At 37.3% G+C, this 21039-nt stretch overlaps 1 protein-coding gene across 1 annotated transcript; it reads right to left on the bottom strand.

The window, feature by feature from the left end:
- Positions 1-675: 675 nt before the first annotated feature.
- LOC149169292 (UDP-glucosyltransferase 29-like) lies at positions 676-12576 on the bottom strand. The gene is made up of 4 exons (XM_089425146.1): positions 12345-12576; positions 2322-2402; positions 964-2085; positions 676-732 (listed from the first exon to the last, which is right to left on the bottom strand). The coding sequence occupies exons 1-3, from the start codon at positions 12574-12576 to the stop codon at positions 989-991; spliced, it is 1410 nt and encodes a 469-aa protein (XP_089281272.1). The 3' UTR covers positions 676-732; positions 964-988.
- Positions 12577-21039: the final 8463 nt, after the last annotated feature.

The raw sequence follows: 21039 nt of genomic DNA, 5'->3' as shown, positions 1-21039 counted from the left end.
AAAAAACAAAAAAACATATGATATTTTCTTAATTAATCAATTTAATTAAAAAAACACATAAATAAAGTTCAATATTTAAATTAACGAATGCCAATATGGAAAATCTAAAAAATCACACTAAAAATAATTCCATTTCAATGATTATCCGCACTGTGATTGTGGAAGCTACTAATAACAATATCAATAATGGTTCTCTGTTTCAACATCATTTTCTTTTGTCGAGAAACCAAAAAGTCCGGAGCAAAAAAAAAGTTCAAAGAACCACTAGTAACTGCCTACGAACCCTACAGCAATGCACGGCGGGGACTAACAACAATATCAATAATGGTTCTCTGTTTCAGCATCATTTTCTTTTGTCAGCAAGAACATTTTTGGAGAAACCGAAAAGTCCGGAGCAAAACGAAAGGTTCAAAGAACCACTAGTAACTGCGTACGAACCCTACAGCAATACTAAGTTCACAGCTGCAACCTATGTCATTCGCCTTCAAAATCATCTGGTGCACAACGAAGAAAAAATTCTACTAAAAGGTTTAGATTTCTCTTTTAGAAAAGATCAATGACGAGTACAACTATAATAACATCAAGCCTCTACTTGGATATTTCAGGTAAGAGAGAAATCTTTATATTACAACTTATAGGATCTTCGCCTGTGAATGTAAAGAATACCCAACACTCTAACATTTCGAAAAAGAGAGGGTCTTCCAAAAACAGTCAAGCTTTCCAGCCACATCCCTGATTTGCCAGGTTGAGTTGTCGAGTTTAAAAGAAAAGTTTCTCAATAAATAATTCGAAAGGTTTGATCTTGATCTGGCCCAAATTAACATATAATTCACATTATTATTAATTTTTTTTAAATAAACCAGAGAATTTTAATCCTATGCGGATTTGATTTTGGACTTCCTCCAAATTATTGACCAATATTATCAAATTTACTTTGATTAAAATAAAAAACAACTCACTTACCCAGGTATCAATCCATCAATACATCTCAGTTCCTAATGTTCTCGGCCGCTTCCATATTTTTCTTTCCTCGTAACTGTTCGATCCGTTGAACAAAGTCATCGATGTAGCTCTGCTGGCGCCCATTATTGCCCACTAGAATGTCACGGGCCTCTGCCGCTTTCAATCTCAAATGTTTCCCCTCGTCCCCCACCATAACCCTTCTCACAGTCTCGCAGACATTTTCCTTTAGAAAAGAGCCATCGTCTTCCCTTTCGATCTCAATACCGGCTTTCAATTCCGCCGCTATTTGCCGCGCGTTCAAAAACTGATCAAACTTGATGGGCACAAGTATGAGGGGCAGTCCAAAGCTCAGCGCCTCCATGGCGGAACTCCAGCCGGCGTGGCACAGATACCCGCCTACTGCCGGGTGTGAGACGATCCGCAGCTGCGGCACCCATTCCCCAGTGATAATCCCCATGTCCCGAGTTCGAGTCTGGAATCCCTCAGGAAGGAGCCCCAACGGGTCGGCCTCTGGAGAACGCAGAGACCACAGAAACATCAGACCGCTCGCTTCCAACCCCAGCGCCAGCTCGCGGACTTGTTCTCTCGACAGAAACGTCTCGCTGCCGAACGACACAAACACGACGGACGCTTCCCTCTGCTTGTCCAGCCATTCCATCAGATTCGAGCCCTTGCTGCCCCTGGCAACGGGCTGAAGGACTGGCATAAGTGGGCCGACAGAAAGCACCGGGACACTGGTGACGTCCTGGAAATAACGAATATACTTATCTTCGTCTTCAAACGACGATTTCACAGCCACTGCCAGGCATCCTTCAAGGCATCTAGCCGTCCGAAACGCTGGAGAGAGTTGCCCAGGTACTTCTCTGTACGCAGGCAATTCACCCCGCGCTTCGTACAGGCTGAACGAGATAGCAGAAGATGGGAAACCACGGGGCGGAGCAGCCACCTCCTCAACAGTTATTCCTGGGTTTCGCAATTTAGCTGGGTGGAAGGAATGAGCGCGGGTGGCTGGGGAGAAGACTATGAAAAAAACTGCCGGAATAAATTGTATTCCACAAAAGACTAAGGCTGCGCCATGAGACTCTTTGGACGGCACATTGTAACGGGGATAACAATACAAACCTTTCGATCACGGAAATGAAGAATCTCAAGGGGTTTTTCCATCAAATTTGAGATAGACAGAGCCAACCACGGTCTTTACGGTCTGATCCACTGTATCGACGCCAGGGTTCACAGGTCCTGGTCCTGTGTTTTCTTTAGCATAATCTCCTTGGCATAATCTCCTAAATTAGAAAGGAAAACGGTTGCCCTCAACACGGTATTACAAGCACCGGCAACTGCCACCTGCTAGAAGTCACCTGCTAGAAGTCTCCTGACACCAACAGCTCGCTGTTGTGCATGACCAAAAGCTGCCACCTGCTCTAAGTCTCCAACATATACTAAAAAAACTTTGCCCCGAACTTAAAATCAGTTGTCATAAAATGTACTTTGGATAAAATTAATTGTCACAACATTCTGCAAACTCGACTTTGGGTAAGATGAATTGTCACAACGTTCAATCGATATCCCCGGCAATAAGACCTCCGAAAACTTTGGGTAAAACTAAAAAGCCACGAAATTTGGATTTGGAAATTCAGCAACCTTACCAAAAACTTAGGATATCTTACTTTTACCCGTCTTGAAACCTGCGAAGCCGGCAATAAGACCCTCAACTTTGTTGGCCAATCAGCAATTACATAATAAATTTTATATTATTTTTTAATATGAAAACTTTGGTTAAAATTGTGATGTATAGCAATATTTTTTGGTCAAATAAAAGATTAATAGGCAGTCAACGCACGATCGATTGCTAAGAGTCCCAGGCAGGGACTAATAAGAAGGTTTATTTTGGCGTAAATTATGAAAGTTTATTTTAACTTAAGATTAGATACAAAGGATGCATAATACAAATATATTGAATACTTATTTAGAAATAACAGTAGTGTACATATATTGAAAACTTAGTTAGAATAGGTGTCTTACACTCCATGCTACTTTTAAACTCCATGCTACTTTTAAGGTTAAAATTGATTTAGTAAATTATCTCATTTATGTTATTTCATTTAGTTCTTTACCTCACTTAGTATATGGTTACCAGCCCTATTTTGTTGTAATTTCTTCCATTGTTTCCTTCATGTATAATTCACCATCCATACCAAGATAAAAAATAAAATGATATTCTAAAAAAACATCAGCCCCATCCAATTTGAATCTCGGTATTCTCAGGTGCCACATTTACCATTTCACGATTAGAAAAATTAATAAAATGATATTCTAAAAAAACATCAGCCCCACCCAATTTGAACCTTGGTATTCTCAGGTGCCACATTTACCATCATGTATAATTCACCATCCATACCAAAATAAAAAGTAAAATGATATTCTAAAAAAACATCAGCGCCATCCTATTTAAATCTCGTTATTCTCAAGTGCCACATTTACCATATCACCATTAACAAAATTAATAAAATGATATTCTAAAAAAGCATCAGGGCCAACCAATTTGAATCTCGATATTCTCAGGTGCCACATTTACCATTTCACCACATTTACCATTTCACCATTAGCAAAATTAACATGAATGACATCAACAACACTAAAAGAAATATGTAACGACAAAGCAAACAGATGTATCTCTGTTTTTCGAGATATAAAGTACAAGATTATTCTACTGTTTTTGCGTATCGACCCATGCTCCTGTCACTAGGGTTAGGTGGAACATATGTATCTCTGTTTTTCGAGATATAAAGTACAAGATTATTCTACTGTTTTTGCGTATCGACCCATGCTCCTGTAACTAGGATTAGGTGGAAGTTCCTCGTAGAATTGCTCGGTTCATATTAGATTAGGAATTCGAAAATAAATCCATCTTCCAGATTTGGGTATATTACACATTTTCATACACTCAAACGAAATGAAGAACATATTTACAAGTAACAGACTGTCGAATATAGTCAACGATGGTTCCATTCTTTCTGGATGAAATTTATCTACTCCCCGTCTGGACATTAATAGTGTTTGGATTTTTTCCATTTGAAGTTATATGACTTGAAGGTGCTATTTATAATTTGGTAAGTTTCTTAAAAAAAAATATGAAAAATGACCATTGGAAAGAGTAAAAAAAAGAAAGAGATAAAAGGAAAAGTAATTGATTTTTAATACTATATATGTTGTTAGGCATTTTTCTAAGTTTTTCCTATTTACTTTAGGCCGGCCACTATTGTGAGGGATCCATGCTAGTCATGTATTTACAAAATGTAGCTGGACAAATATATTTATCAGTCATTTTCTTTCTTTCATATAACTAGCTTTAGCTAAATGTATTGAGCATAAATGAACATTTACAAACATAGTGATAATCTTATGAACACCGACAACAGGGCTTTAAAACAAGACTTACAAGCCGGACAAGCATATAATCTGTATTCTTCCTAGTATCTTCAACTCTTTATTCCTCCCCTTGCTCTTCTTCTTCATGTGAATTTAGCTTTTGGATGTAAACAATATTATATGAACAAGCTGTTTTCTCTGGTACCATGTGAGTCTTAAGCCATGGATTTATAGTTATGCGACTAGGTACAGGCTTCAGAAGTGCAGTATTAATGCTTCTCATCTTCCAATATCTCTCAATCTCTTCAGCTTTTCGACCAGAAAGGCGCCCAACAATCAATGACCACCTGCACAAACTCAATGTTTGAATATAAAAAGTACTCTAATAATCAGTTTCAATGCATTCTGATAATCAGATATGTGTTCATGTGTTCCCTATGATCGAGATACAGATGCATCCCTCTCTTCTTCCATCTCTGGGTGCATCCCTTCCAATTACAGAAGCACATTCTAAGAAGCAGATGATTGAGGCATTGATCCAGCCGTTGATATAGAAGATCCAGTTGAACGAGCAACAACACCTGTAGTAGATCCAGTCGCAGCCCACCAGTGGATCTAGTAGCAGCCCACCTTTAAACACTTGACTAACTATTCTCACTCACCCAAATTACTCCACCTTGAAGTGTTTCTTTAATGACACTATGGATTTACTTTTCTCATCTTTGTTGATAGAATAGAAGAAAAAATAGGAGAAGAAACCACAACAGAATGACCAAGAAACTAAACTGAATTTGGATTTGTATTTGTTATTTAACAATGATTCTCCGCATTACATTTCATGGGCATTTGATAGTTTTTATATCATCAACTGTCGTTACATAACTAATTATTCGGTATAAAATTGTCTAGTTACATTTTACCTAAAGTTACTAATTTGTTGTCAAACTAACAAACTCCACCTTGACAACAATTTTCCTAATTTCTTGCCCATGCCTATTCATCATCTTTTCTGCAAGCCAAGAGAAGCTAAACACCACCGCAGCTTCTCTATTGTAACTGACTTTGTGAACATGTCTGCACAATTCTCTCGTGTATGGACCTTTTTAAGATCTACTTTTCCGCCATCGATCACATGTCTCAGAAAATGATACCTTACATCAATGTGCTTGGTTCTGCTGTTATAAGCAGGATTTGTAGCCAAGTGAATAGCGCTTTGACTGTCACAAAGTACATTCACTTTCTCTTGTGTTCTTCCAATCTCATCGAGCAAACCCTTTAACCAGATTGCTTCTTTACTGGCATCTGAAGCAGCTATATATTCATCTTCGGTTGTTAGGCCCCTATACTACTAGTGTAACCCCTTATTGTTATTAGTACAACCCACTTATTATATTGATGTACCCATGTAGTGCCCATATTGTTACTATTGTGCCACATAGAAGCCCACTATTGTTATTATTGTGCCCTTACATTATTATTGTTATGTAGGCTCTGATTATGTTATGACCCCTTAGACTCCTATATATAGAAAGGAGGTCTTTTCATTTGTATCATCCAAGAATTGTTCATTTATGTAATGTAAAGGAGGTTGTCCCCTCGAAGAGGCTGAATTCTAAGGCGTTGATCTATCTTTTCTATCCTTTCCTAAGCTAGTTTCATAACATTTGGTATCAGAGCTTTGGATTCTAGGGTTTCGCTGCTCCAAACAGGTCATCATGGCATTTTCACTATAACTTTTTTTCTGTGACGTTTCAGAAGTCGCAAAAAAACCCCTTTGAGAAGAAATCGCGCTGAACCTTGGGTTCGAATTTTAGAGCTTTTCGCGCGATATCTTCGGAGATATGATCTGAGGAAGTTGGTCTTTTTGCAGACTCCTGAATTACATTCAAAATAGGTGACCTGGGGAAAATCGTCATAACTTTCTCTCTGAGGATCGGATTGAAATTTCGTAAGAAGGTACAGAAAGAGGACGGACTGTAGTTTCTTGTATACATTTTTCAGATCCAAAGGTCGAAACAGCAACACGTGGCACTTCATACAAGTTCACTCTTCTGAAAAGATCTATAATTAGGTCATCTTGGGAGATTGTGCATAACTCTTCCTTAGAGAATCCAATTTGGATCAGACTAGTGGCATTGGAAAGAGGACACAGAGGGCTACTACAGATCGCAATCTCAGAACTTAAAGATCCAAAAGTACAGAGTTACAATCGTTTCAAGGTCAAGCTCCTAAAATCAAGAAAAAGCAAGATGAGGAAGTTTGATGGCAAGGATCCAGTAAATTGGATACTTCAGATGGAGCAATATTTTGATCTACATGGTGTACAACTGTTACAAAAGGTATGCATTGCATCTTCATATTTAGAACCAGATCAATTTTTATGGTACAAAGGGATTTGTTCTCGTAAACAACTTGTTACATGGTCAATCTTCACGGAGGAAATGATAGCACATTATGAGGATACAAAGAGCAACACCTTCTTTAGAGAAACACCACAACAATTGGAAAGAGTAAAAGGACTTTGTGACATAGTGGAAAGCAAAATTATGGAAACCAGGAAGTGTACCCCTCACAACTATAAATATGGAAGTGTTGTTTCTCCTAGCCTTCCACAACCTACAAGGGTTACACCACAACAATTGGAAGAAAAAAGAGAAAAATGGCTTTGCTACAATTGTGATAGAAAATGCACTAAAGGTCATAAGTGTGCTGAGAAGAAATTATTTTACATAGAATATGAAGAGGAGGAAGAAAAGGATCAAGAGACATCAAAAGAAGAGGATATATGCCAGGACCCCACCCCAGAGAAAGAAGAAATGAATCAGACCATATCTTGTAAAGCATTGGCAAGAATTACCACTCCTCAAACTCTCAAGATGGAAGGAAATATCAAGAAGAAAAAGGTGCAAGAAGTGAAAGATCACATCGAGAAAGAAGAAATGAATCCAACCATATCTTGTAATTCATTGGTCGAAATTACCACTCCTCAAACTATCAAGATAGAAGGACATATCAAGAAGAAAAATGTTCAAGAAGTGAAAGATCACATCGAGCATCAAGAAATGAATCCGACCATATCTTGTAAAGGATTGGAAGAAATTACCACTCCTCAAACTCTAGAGATAGAAGGACATATCAAGAAGAAAAAGGTTCAAGCAGAGAAAGATCACACCGAGCATCAACAACAAGTTCTCCAACTTTTAAAGGATAACGCCATTTCAGTGCAAAATCAAACGAAACAATAGGTAGATCAACATCGTAGTGAAAAATGTTTGATTGGGTATTTTTACTGCCACATCTCAAGCAAGCTATTTATGAGAAGGAAATGTTGGCAATACTACATGCACTTAAAAAATGGCGATTGTACCGAATGGGAAGACTCTTCAAGGATGAGGATGTGGAAGCATTATTTTGTTCTATTTCTATTATCCAACTAGATTGGATAAAAGAAGCAAGGGATGAATGGAAGAAGGACGAAGAAGTATGGCCACTTATTCAAAAGTTGCAAAAGTTTCCAATTCAAACAATATTGCCAGAAGTTGAAGAGGAAGGAAAATTCATATTGGAACCTGGAGCAGTCACAGAAACAAGAACCCAACAGCTACAAAAGCGATCAATTTCAGAGTATCTCATCAAGTGGAAGAACTTACCTGCTGAAGATTCCACATGGGAGGACAAGAATTTTATACAGAAGCATCAAGAACTATTCAAGCGTTGAGGACAACGCTTTTTGAAGGAGAGGGGCATGTTAGGCCCCTATACTACTAGTGTAACCCCTTATTGTTATTAGTACAACCCACTTATTATATTTATGTACCCATGTAGTGCCCATATTGTTACTATTGTGCCACATAGAAGCCCACTATTGTTATTATTGTGCCCTTACATTATTATTGTTATGTCGGCTCTGATTATGTTATGACCCCTTAGACTCCTATATATAGAAAGGAGGTCTTTTCATTTGTATCATCCAAGAATTGTTCATTTATGTAATGTAAAGGAGGTTGCCCCCTCGAAGAGGCTGAATTCTAAGGCGTTGATCTATCTTTTCTATCTTTTCCTGAGCTGGTTTCATAACATCAGTAGTGGACAACGCAACTGTTTATTGAAGCTTTGACATCCAACTAATTGCTCCATCTGCAAGAGTAAAGACATAACCTGTAGTAGATATTCTTTTGTCCAAATCACCTGCATAGTCAGCATCTACATATCCGCAGACTGATCCTTCACTACCATTAAAGACGATGCAATGGCCACTTGTGCCTCTTAGATATCGAAGCACCCATTTCACTGCTTGCCAATGTTCTTTACCTAGATTTGCCATGAACCTGCTGACAACTCCAACTACATGTGAAATGTCAGGTCTTGTAGATACCATCGCATACATTAAGTTGCCTACAGCATTTTCATATGGTACATGAGACATATACTGCTTTTCTTCATCAGCTCTAGGACTCAAAACTGAAGAAAGCTTAAAATGGGAAGCTAAAGGAACATTAACAGGTTTCACATTATTCATAGAGAACTTTTCAAGTACCTTCTCCACATACTTCTGTTGTGACAACCAAAGCTTACCATTTTTCCTGTCTCTGTGTATCTCCATGCCTAAGATATGTTTTGCTGCTCCAAGATCCTTCATATCAAACGTCCTAGAGAGTTGAGCTTTTAACCTGTTGATCTCTTCCATGCTTTTGCTTGCAATAAGCATATCGTCAACATACAAAGCTAAGATAATGAATATTCCATTCAAACTTTTGAAGTACACACAATGATCATACTCACTTCTTATAAAGTTCTGGCTCACCATGAAGGAATCAAACTTCTTGTACCATTGTCTGGGAGACTGCCTCAGACCATACAATGATTTCCTGAGCTTGCAAACTAATCTTCTGCTGCGACCTCGTACAAAACCTTCTGGTTGTTCTATATATATCTCTTTGTTCAAATCACCATGTAGAAAAGTTGTTTTAACATCTAACTGTTCTAACTCAAGATTAAGCAACACAGTTAGTGCCAACACAGTACGTATAGAAACAAGTTTTACAACTGGAGAAAAAATCTCATGAAAGTCTATACCTTCAACCTAAGAATACCCTTTTGCTACCAGTCGCGCCTTATACCTTTCAATACTACCATCAACTTTCTGTTTCAGCTTGAAGACCCATTTACATCCAACAACACTTCTCCCTTCAAGAAGCTCTACAAGATCCCAGGTATTGTTCTTGGCTAAGGAGTCCATTTCTTCTTCCATAGACATTTTCCATTTCTCGCTATCTGTATCATCTACTGCTTCCTGATAACAAGAAGGTTCCCCATCTTCAGTAATCAAAGCAAAAGATGAAGTAGAATCCTCATACCTTTTGGGAGTTTTCCTTTCCCTTGTAGACCTTCTCAGAGCGACTGGTTGCTAAACTGGTTCAGAAACTTGCACTGGTTCAGAAGCTTCAACGGCTTCCTTTGTGTCTTCAACACCTTTTTCTCCAGAAGTCTCTCCTTCCTTTCGACTGTCACCAAAAGGTCTAGCCTCCAACTAAACTCATTGACTCGGCGATACCTGTTCCTGTTCAATTCTTTCAACATTTGATTTTAACAAAGAGGATTTATCAAATGTTACATCTCTACAAATGACTATCTTCCGCAATGTAGGATCCCACAACCTATATCCTTTCACTGCATAGTCATACCCAACAAAGACATAACATTTCAACTTTGGATCTAATTTTGAACGTTGATTTTTCGGAATAAGAGAATAAGCATCACAGTCAAATATCCTCAAATTTGAATAGTCACAAGACTGACCTGTCCAAACTTCTTCAGGAATTTTACAATCAATTGCTACTAAAGGTGACCTGTTAACTAAATAACAAGCAGTAGATACTGCTTCTGCCCACAACTCCTTTTGCAAGTTATCATTGCTAATCATGCTTATGGCTCTTTCCATAAGAGTCTGATTCATACGCTTAACAACACCATTTTTCTAAGGAGTATAAACAGAAGTTTTGTGTCTCACAATGCCCTCATCCTTACAGTATTGTTCAAATTCAACAGAAGTGAACTCACCACCATTGTCAGTTCTTAGACATTTAATAGATTTGCTTGTTCTTTTCTCTACCATTACTTTAAATTGTTTAAAGACATTTAATACATCAACTTTCCTTTTTAGCATATAGACCCAAACTTTACGAGAGTAATCATCAATCAACGTTAAAAAATACAATGCACCTCCATATGACACAACAAGGGAAGGCCCCCACAGATCAGAATGAATGTAGTCTAAAACATCTTTACTATTATGATTTCCAACTTTAAATCTCTGTTTACACTGTTTTCCATACACACAATGTTTACAGAAATCTAAATTTAAGGATTTCAGACCGGGAAGAGATTTACGTTTCATCAGTATATGAAGACCTTTCTCGCTCATATGACCCAATCGCTGATGCCATGGACGAGTACTTGCTTCTTCCTTTTCTAACGCAACCGCTGCTTCACTGATCTCAGTACTTCCTTTTAACCTGTAAAGATTTCCGACCTTTTATGCCTTCATAACCACAAGGGCTCCTTTAAAGACTTTCAAGATGCCATCCTGACCTGTAAACTTATAACCATCTGAATCCAACACTCCCAAAGAGATTAAATTTTTCTTCAAATCAGGTACATGTCTAACACTAGTTAATTTCCTAACTGTGTTATCATACATCTTAATCCTAATATCTCCCATCCCAACAGTCTGACATGACACATTGTTACCCATAAACACAGAACTACCGTTTACATTTTCATACGAGGTAAACCAATTTCTATGTGGGCACATGTGATGCGAAGCACCAAAGTCTAACAGCCAGCGATCAAAACTCTGAGAGACATTACATTCAAGTGAAGTTTCATCTATCATACATAATTCTTCAGCAGATAAAACTTCGTTTATCATACCTGAATCGACCTGATTCGCTTCGTTCTTCGGGTTTTCGGATTCCTTTCGTTTCCAACAGTCCTTCTTGAAGTGTCCAACTTTACCGCAGTTCCAACATTTTGCCTTACACTTCTTGCCCTTCGATTTCGACCTGGAAGACCCCCTTGGTTTTTCTCCTCTTTCCTTTGAGCATCCTCTAGCGACCATGGCTTCTGATGCAACTGTTTCAGTGTTGGATTTCCTTCGTACTTCTTCAGACAGGAGAGCTCCCACGACTGATTCAAACTTCAAAGAATTAGTAGAGCTGAAGCTGATTGAAGTTACGAAGTGATCCCACGATTCAGGCAAAGAACACAGCAAGGTTATGGCTTTATCTTCTTCCTGTATTTTGACTTCCATATCTGTTAATTGACATATTAGTGTATTAAAAACATTCAAATGTTCTGCAACGTTTGAACCTTCTTTCATTCGAAGACTGTATAACTGTCTTTTCAGATAAATTTTGTTGGTTAACGATTTTGTCATATAGATATTTTCAAGTTTTTCCCATAATCCTGACGTCGTAGTCTCTTCAACAATGTTGAAGAAAACTTCATCCGCTAGGCATAACCGGATGTTACTGAGAGCTCGGGCATCCAAGTCCTCCCAGTCTGAAGTAGTCATGGTTGCAGGTTTCTTAGTTATCCCATCCAATGCCTTGTGCAACCCTTGTTGCACAAGCAGATCCTTAACCTTCAGTTTCCAAAGAGCAAAATTGCTCTTTCCGGTGAATTTCTCCACCTCGAATCTTGCATTCGACATCTTGGCCATTTTTCCTCCTTCCTAGGGTTTCAGTCTTTCTAGGAATTATTTATAATTTTGTTTGTCTTTCTAAAAAACTGAGAAAAATAAAATAAAATAAAATAAAATTCCCAACTCAACAGTTTTTTTAATTTCAGATCCTTTGTTTCCTTTCCCCCTTTGTTTTTCTTCAATTCAAAAAATAAAATCTTTCCTTCAACTTACTCACATCGACCCTTTATTTTTTTTAAAAGAATTTTACTTTCACTGCTTTCTGGAAAAAAAAGTTCTGAGACAAAATTTCTTTCAAAAAAAATACCCGGATTTTCCGAACAAGTTCTGGTCGCCAACACTGAAAACAGAGGTTTTTCCTCTTCCGAACAGGTTCTGGCAGCCAACACAGGCTCAGTACGGCAATCACGCAGAGGGTTTGATAAAACACGCAGCTGGCAGCACGCAACAGCACCTTCAGCCTTCACGCCCCCTTTAGCCTTCACGCAGGAGAAACAACGTTCTGGTTTCTGGTCGCCCACACTCTGGTCTTCACACATGAGAAACAACGTTCTGGTTTCTGGTCGCCCACACTCTGGTCTTCACACTGTTCTTCAAGCTGATATACGCAGGAGAAACAACATTCTGGTTTCTGGTCTTTATACGCAGGTCAAAGCAGCCCACACTCTGGTCTTCATGCTGTTCTTCAAGCTAATATACAGCCTTACGCTCAAGTTTTGGACTCACGCTGATACAGCCACCACGCCTCCTTTTCTTCAACGCTCAGCCGCCTTTCCTTCAACGCTCATGCTCACCACCCTCGGAGCTCTGATACCACTTGTTGATAGAATAGAAGAAAAAATAGGAGAAGAAACAACAAAGAAACCACAACAGAAAGACCAAGAAACTAAACTGAATTTGGATTTGTATTTGTTATTTAACAATGATTCTATGCATTACATTTCATGGGCATTTGATAGTTTTTATATCATGAACTGTTGTTACATAACTAATTATTCGGTATAAAACTGTCTAGTTACATTTTACCTAAAGTTACTAATTCGTTGTCAAACTAACAATCTTGGTAACTATAGAGATAATAAAGAGAAGACACAACTCCATATGGTCGTCTTTAGGTAGGTTCTTAATATATGGCAACACACATCTGCCTTCATAGAATGGAGTGTCATCATGGCTGGTCAAATCACCTGGCTTGCTTGCTGGCTTCTGAACTTATCTCTCTTTTCCTGCCTTCTATCTGGAAATAGAGAAAAGGTATTATATTACCTCTTTATATATTATTGATATCATCGTATAGTAGTACAATATTTTAGTCCGTGGATTGGAATGCCTACATCGACTCTGTAGAGCTAGCGGCATGCCATGATGAGGGGGGCATAATGAAGGAACGCACCCAACAATCAATGAACACCTGCACAAACCCAATGTTTGAGTATAAAATGTATTCTAATAATCAGTTTGAATGCATCCTGATAATCAGTGCTAGTAATCCACAATGGTTCTCTGTCTTCCATACAGTTGTAGCAGAGCTAGTAATCCACAATAGTTCTCTGTCTTCCATACAGTTGTAGCATACTTGTTCACCAATGTTGTTTGGTAAACTTATTTTTAATTTTCAATAGTGCCAATCCACGATGGTTATCTACTAGGGATAGAGTTGTAGTAGAGTTATTGACAAAGGTTGGTTGCTTGACTCTGCCTTGTCAGGTTTTCGTGTCAAATCAGGAGGGACTACCACTGCTTGCAAGCCTTGTTTGATGTATTAGAGGAATGGTCAACTCACTGTCGGTACTAGGTAGCTATGGTTTGTTCAGCCCAAAATGCAATCCTATCCATATAGTCATAGTGGTTCTAACTCTTGATATTCATCAGAAACAATAAAAAGCCATTAAATTCATTTAAGACGCATTTATGAGCTTCGACCACAAGCAACATATACATCGATCACTGTTTTCTTGAGCGAATAAAAAGACGCCAGTTCCCTCTATAACAAAAATTAAATTAGAATATAACAAGTTATTAATTAAATTAATATTTAATTACTTTGTAATGGTGTCAAAGATATGATAAACATCCATATTACATGTACTAGACATGGCGACATGAATGCATTACACGTGCATGTATATTAATCTTACTATGTGCTTCTCGAGGTAACAGAACATTAAATACCATAAAATTTTCGTTACTGTTTTTGTATTCATGTCCTTACACATTGTTTTTTCTTCAAGTATTTGAACAAAGAATGGTATGAGGGAGGATTCAAACTTTTCAGTGCAATAAAGTCCAACTATTCAGCATGGGTTTCAGGCTTCGTTCCTCTGGTCATTGGCGTTGATATGACCTCATTGGTGAAGGAATTCAGTAGAAAAATGATGAATATGAAGCCTGAAATCGCACTTTTGGTTTCCAAAAGCATTTTCGAGAGTGATGTGAGAAGCATCTTATGCGATGTGAAGATCCCGTGTACCGTCATCCAGATTAGGGGAAGAAAGAAAACGCAGAGTTGTTACTTTCTTGAACTTGACAGAGGTATTAGAATAATAAATATATTATTTTGTGAAACGTCGACACAATGGGTTTATACTTTGTTTCTCATGGGGTTTTGTGGTATTTGTTTACATTTTAGATTTCTAGAGTGAAGCTGAAGAAAGTGAGTTAGCCCAAGATAGAAAGAACAGAGCTTACATAAAGAACAACAGAAGATAACAGAAAAACGTAGAGTTGAGTTGGTAATATTACAATTATGCCAGGCATAACCTGAGAGGTGACACATTACGTCAAGGATCAATATTTAGAGGTATTTTTTTCCCTCTACTCTTTCGTAGTGCAAACCTAGGTATATATTTGCAATGGGTCTAAAACGAAATAAAAAAAATAGATGCAAACCTAGGTATATATTTGCAACGGGTCTAAAATGAAATAGAAAATAGATTAAAAATAAATAAAAGGACATGAGAGACTGGGGGAGAAAAAGGGAGAAAATGCACAGAAACCATAAAAGAAATGAATACACAGAATTATATTTGCATTCAGAAATTCGGGGAAATGCAAACCTGGCATATGTTTGCATAGTGTGTAAAATGAAATAAAAAATAAAAGTACAGGACCCCGAAATGCAAACCTAGGCATATATTTGCATAGTGTGTAAAATGAAATAAAAAATAGAAGTACAGGAACATTGAGAACTCGAGGGAGAAAACAGAGAAAAGAAAATGCACAGAAACAATAAAAAAATGAATACACAGAATTATATGGGCAGAGAAATATAAACAACTCAGAAATTCAGAGAAATATAAACAACTCAGAAATTCAGAGAGAAAGAAAATGAATTGAAACCCAAAAAAATAAATCACAAAATTATATGGGCAGAGAAATATAAACCACTCATAAATTCAGAGAGAAAGAAAATGAATTGAAACAAACCAAAAAAAATGAATCACAAAATTATATTTGCAAACAAACGTTCAAACTAAGAAATTATATATTCAAACAAACGTTCAAACTAAGAAATAATTTAGAGAGAAAATATACCGTTATTATTGAATAAGAAATAAGAAATTCAGGGAGAAATAAAATGTACAAACAAAACAAAAAATTAGATAAACGTTCAAACTAAGAAATAATTTAGAGAGAAAATATACTGTTATTATTGAATAAGAAATAATTTAGAGAAATAATTTAGAGAGAAAATATACTGTTATTATTGAATAAGAAATTCAGGGAGAAATAAAATGTACAGAAACAGAAAATATACCGTTATTATTGAATAAGAAATTCAGGGAGAAATAAAATTGAATCACATGTACAAAAAATGAATCATAAAATTATATTTGTAGACCAAAATTTACAGAAACAAAAAAATTGAATCACATGTACAAAAAATGAATCACAAAATTATATTTGCAGACCAACATTAGGGAGGAAATGTATAAAAAAATAGAGAGAAAATATACCGTTATTATTGAATAAGAAATTCAGGGAGAAATAAAATTTATAGAAACAAAAAGAATTGAATCACATGTAAAAAAATAATCACAAAATTATATTTGCAAACCAACATTTGTGAGAATAATGCAGAAATAGAATTAGTTGTGAATTGGTTGAACAGAGTTAGTTGTGAGTGGTTAGGAATTGGTTGCCAGAATTAGTTGTGAGTTTCCTATATAAGTGTGATGTAATTGAGCAAATAATTAACGAAGTTATGTGAGCTTTGTCTCACGTTTTGCTGGTGTTTCTGCCTGTGTCTTTTTTGTTATAATTTGTAATTTGGTATCAGAGCATCCTTCTGTCTGCGCCTCTCTCCTCTTCACGGGCAGTGAATGACTCTGCCATTAGAGTGTGCGCAGTGACAGTATTGAAATCGGCGTTCTTCGTACTAAGCCTGCGAATCTTGTCCACGGGAGACTCGTCAACGGTTTTCATTAAAGGATTGCAGCCCATAAGCTCCAGTTGCTGCTGCCTGTATCACCGAAGCTTGCACGCTGCGTCATCACCTCCTGTGACGTCGGAATCGGCAGAACTACTGTATCGTAAGCCCTGCATACTTTCTTGATCTTTACTTTCTTGATCTTAACAGCAAGAAGATACTTCTTGTTCTTGCTCTCGTATGTCCTCGGCTGAACTGAGTTTTGAAAACAGTTTTTGTTTAACACGGTGGCAGCGGATTATCAGTTTTTTTTAAAACAGTGGCAGCATATTATTAAAGGTGTTTTTGTGGTGCATTTTTAAGATCATGTGCAACGTTTTATGTATTAACCAGTTTTCCTGGAGCAAGTTTGCAAGTTTTGTTTGAAGTTTTTTTTTGAAATAGCGTGTGTAAGAAGCTTGCCATTTTTTGAATTGGGTCATTGGTGGAGAAATGGCTAATCCCCTTGCAGATTCATATTTAAATGAGTCTACAAAACTTGATGGAGAAAATTATGTCAATTGGAAATTTAAGATCATAACAGTACTGGAGGCATACAATCTCTGGCCGATTGTCAAAGGTGACGAGACCAAGCCTCAACCTCCTACTGCCACTTAAGATTGGGAGAAGCGTGAAATGAAAGCAAGGGTGCTGCTACGCATGTCCGTGAAGGACAATATTATTCCTCACATTCGGGACTGTGAAACTTCAAAGGCGACATGGGACACTCTCAAAGGTTTGTATGAGACTACTAATGCAAACCGTATTTTATTTTTAAAAACAAAGCTGCTATCTATCAAAATGGATGCCAATGAAAGCATTAGTAACTTTCTTTCCCGAATTAAAAATTTCAGTGATAAGCTTGGTGATATTGGTGAAAAGGTTTCTAGTACAGACTTGGTAACTGTTGCTTTAAAGGGGTTAGTCCCAGACTATAAAGTCTTTATTTCAGCTCTCTCAGCTAGACCGACACCTCCTACATTTGAAGAATTGGCTGGAATTCTTCTTCAAGAAGAAGAGCGCATGAAAACTTTTGAACTGGAGTCAAATGGTTCTGATTTGGCTTTGACTGCAAGAGGCAAAAGACCATTCCGAGGGAGACCATGGGACAGGAACAGAGGCCGTTTTCAAGCAAAGCAAAAAGGTATGGCACCTCCTGATTCTTATGTTAAAAGGAACATTGAATGTGATTATTGTGGAAAACCTGGACATCTGGCTAAAGATTGCTATAGGAGAAAGAATAATGAATCCAATCCAAGACATAGCAGGCATAATGGAAATTACATAAACAGAGACACCTCAGTGAATGATGGATTTAAAAATCTTAAGTTATTTCTTTCTGATGCTGCATTGTTTGTTGAAACTGATGATGAGAATGCTTGGTTTATAGATTTTGGTGCATCGGCACACATGACTTGTAATAAAGAATGGTATGATAAATATTATGAGAAATCTGATGGTACACACATTTACCTAGGAGATGACAGGTCACTTAGAGTTCAAGGCTATGGCATAGTAAATGTGTACTTACCTAATGGACAAATGCGACAAATTCATAATGTGATGTATGTACCTGCTCTCAAAAAGAATTTGCTATCTGTTTCCACTATCACTGATAATCATTTAAAAGTAGAATTTGGTAAATTGGGGTGTATAGTGAAAGATGTTCAGGAACACTACAGGGTTGTTTCTACAGGTACCAGGGTTGGAGGATTATACAGATTGGATGTGACAGTGAAGCACCATGTTGCATTGACATCCAACGAGACATTGACAGCAGAATTATGGCATCACAGGTATGGGCACCTAAATTACAATGATTTATCGTTGTTACAAAGGAAATCAATGGTTGAAGGTCTTCCTGTTATGAAGTGTGAACATTTACCATGTGAAGCTTGTGCACTTGGTAAGCAGCATAGAGAAGAGTTTCTTGTTCATACTGAGAAACGAAAATTTGATATACTTGAATTAATTCACACTGATGTATGTGGACCTATGCAAACTAGGTCTCTTGGTGGTGCTACATACTTTGTTATTTTTATTGATGATAGATCTAGGTATACCTGGGTCTATTTCATTAGAAGGAAAAGTGACATATTTGAGTATTTTAAAGAGTTTCGAAATATGGTTGAAAAACAAACAGGAAAGTGCATTAAAATACTCAGATCTGATCAAGGGGGTGAATATAAATCAAAAGCATTTAACACCTATTGTAAATCTAATGGAATTCAACAACAGTTCACAGTGCCACATACCCCTCAGCAAAATGGGGTTGCTGAGCGATGGAATAGAACCTTGGTGGAATCTGCTCGTAGTATGCTGCAAGGTAAGAACATCTCTAATGGTTTCTGGGCAGAAGCCATTAACATTGCTGTTTATCTGAAGAATCGATGTCCCACTAAGCAATTAGTTTTTCAAACTCCTTTTGAGGTTCTTCATGGTTATAAACCTGATGTGAGTCATTTCAAAGTCTTTGGAAGTACTGTTTTTGCTCATATTCCTAAGGCTAACAGAAGAAAACTTGATGCCAAGTCCATCAAGTGTGTTTTCATTGGATATTGTACGGATCAGAAAGCCTATAAATTGTTTGATCCAAGTTCCCATAAACTATTTGCAAGTCGTGATGTATTGTTTCATGAGCAGACTGATAAAAGTAATACAAAGAATGATACATGGCATATATCTAATGATGCACATATCAAGCTTGATACTTTGATTAAGCAGGAACAGGAACCGGTCCAGGTACAGGTACAGGATCAGGATGATAGCAGCAGTACGAGCACATCTAGCAGCAGTGAGTCATCACAAGGGGGTGATTCACCTCAAAGCCGACGAATCATGGATGGAACACCCACAGGCATTGAAGCACCAAGAAGGTCGTCCCGACAGACTCAGCTTCCTGCAAGGTATAGAGACTATGCCTTAATGTCTAATATAATGAATGTTGAAGAACCAATTGATTATGAACAGGCTAAACAACATGAACCATGGATTAATGCTATGAATGATGAGTATGCTTCTCTTATGAAAAATCAAACATGGGAATTAGTAGAACTTCCTGAAAATAAAGTTCCAATTGGAAGCAAATGGTTGTACAAAACGAAATTTAAAGCAGATGGTACAATTGATAAATTTAAGGCAAGATTAGTAGCAAAAGGATATGCTCAAAAGGAGGGAATTGATTATGAAGACACTTTTGCACCAGTAGCTAAGTTGAATACAATTAGATTACTGATTGCCTTAGCCACAAAACATAATTGGAACATACATCAATTGGATGTTAAATCTGCTTTTCTAAATGGTGATTTAAAGGAAGAAGTTTATTTGGTTCAACCTGAAGGGTTTGTCAAACAGGGACAGGAGCATCTGGTTTGCAGGTTAAGAAAGGCATTGTATGGTTTGAAACAGGCACCAAGATCATGGTATGTAAAGATTGATACCTTCTTTCTTCAGAATGGATTTGTGAAAAGCAAAAATGATCCTAACTTGTATGTTAAGAAAGATGAAAAAGGAAATGTTGCTTTAATATCTTTGTATGTGGATGATCTCATTATAACAGGTAGTGCTCACAAGTTAATTGAAGAAATTAAAGTTCAGTTGTCACAGGATTTTGAAATGAAAGATTTGGGTGAAATGCATTACTGTTTAGGAATTGAGGTATGGAGAGAACCTGGTAAAACTTTGATCACTCAAAGCAAATATACAAAGGAGATTCTTAAAAAGTTCAATATGACAGATTGCAAAGCTATGTCAACTCCCTTAGAACAGAATGCAAAGTTGTACAAAGAAGATGGATCGAAAGAGGCAGATGGAACATTATATCGTCAGTTAGTGGGAAGTTTGAACTATCTCACCACTACCAGACCAGACATTGCATACTCAGTCAATATCCTTAGTCAATTCATGGCTAAGCCTTCAGGAAATCATTGGAATGCTGCAAAGAAAGTTCTCTGATACTTAAAGGGAACAGTGAATCTTGGTATTATGTATACTGATGAATCTGATGTTGCACTGACAGGTTTTTCTGATTCAGATTGGGCAGGAAATCCAGATGACATACGATCTACCTCTGGCTATGCATTTCATATTGGATCAGGGGTCGTATCTTGGAGTAGTAAGAAACAGCCAACTGTTTCTTTATCATCAACAAAATCAGAGTACAAAGCTTTGACCAATGCCACCTGTGAAGCTATTTGGTTGCGAAGAATTCTTGCAGATCTTGAAGAAGCGCAAAGTGGTGCAACATGTATCAATTGTGATAATCAGAGTGCTATCAAATTAGCACATAATCCAGTTTACCATGCTAGAACAAAACACGTTGAGTTACAGTACCACTTTGTACGTGAGAAAATTGAGTCAAAAGAAATTGGATTGATATTTTGTAACACCAAGGATAATGTGGCTGATATATTTATTAAGCCCCTTGGTAAAATCAAATTTGAAGTTTTTAGAAGTCAGTTAGGTATTGTAGAAAATCCATTTCTCCATTAAGGGAGGATGTGAGAATAATGCAGAAATAGAATTAGTTGTGAATTGGTTGAACAGAATTAGTTGTGAGTGGTTAGGAATTGGTTGCCAGAATTAGTTGTGAGTT

Source organism: Pinus tabuliformis, chromosome 4_2, assembly GCF_031772625.1.
Source record: "Pinus tabuliformis cultivar Carrire ecotype Pingquan chromosome 4_2, CPIR1, whole genome shotgun sequence".
Taxonomy (NCBI): domain Eukaryota; kingdom Viridiplantae; phylum Streptophyta; class Pinopsida; order Pinales; family Pinaceae; genus Pinus; species Pinus tabuliformis.
Note: the sequence above shows the minus strand (reverse complement) of the source record. Positions and strands in the feature narration are given on the sequence as shown.

What these genes read in the sequence shown, in the direction of transcription:
- LOC149169292 (XM_089425146.1), bottom strand. Translation starts at nt 12,576, where the DNA reads ATGTGTGAAGACCAGAGTGTGGGCGACCAGAAACCAGAACGTTGTTTC. An exon ending in AACTTGTTCGGAAAATCCGG is followed by an intron (nt 2,403 to 12,344) that starts GTATTTTTTTTG and finishes AAGTTTTTTTAG; the next exon opens with TATATGTTGGAGACTTAGAG. An exon ending in TGTCAGGAGACTTCTAGCAG is followed by an intron (nt 2,086 to 2,321) that starts GTGACTTCTAGC and finishes CGTGATCGAAAG; the next exon opens with GTTTGTATTGTTATCCCCGT.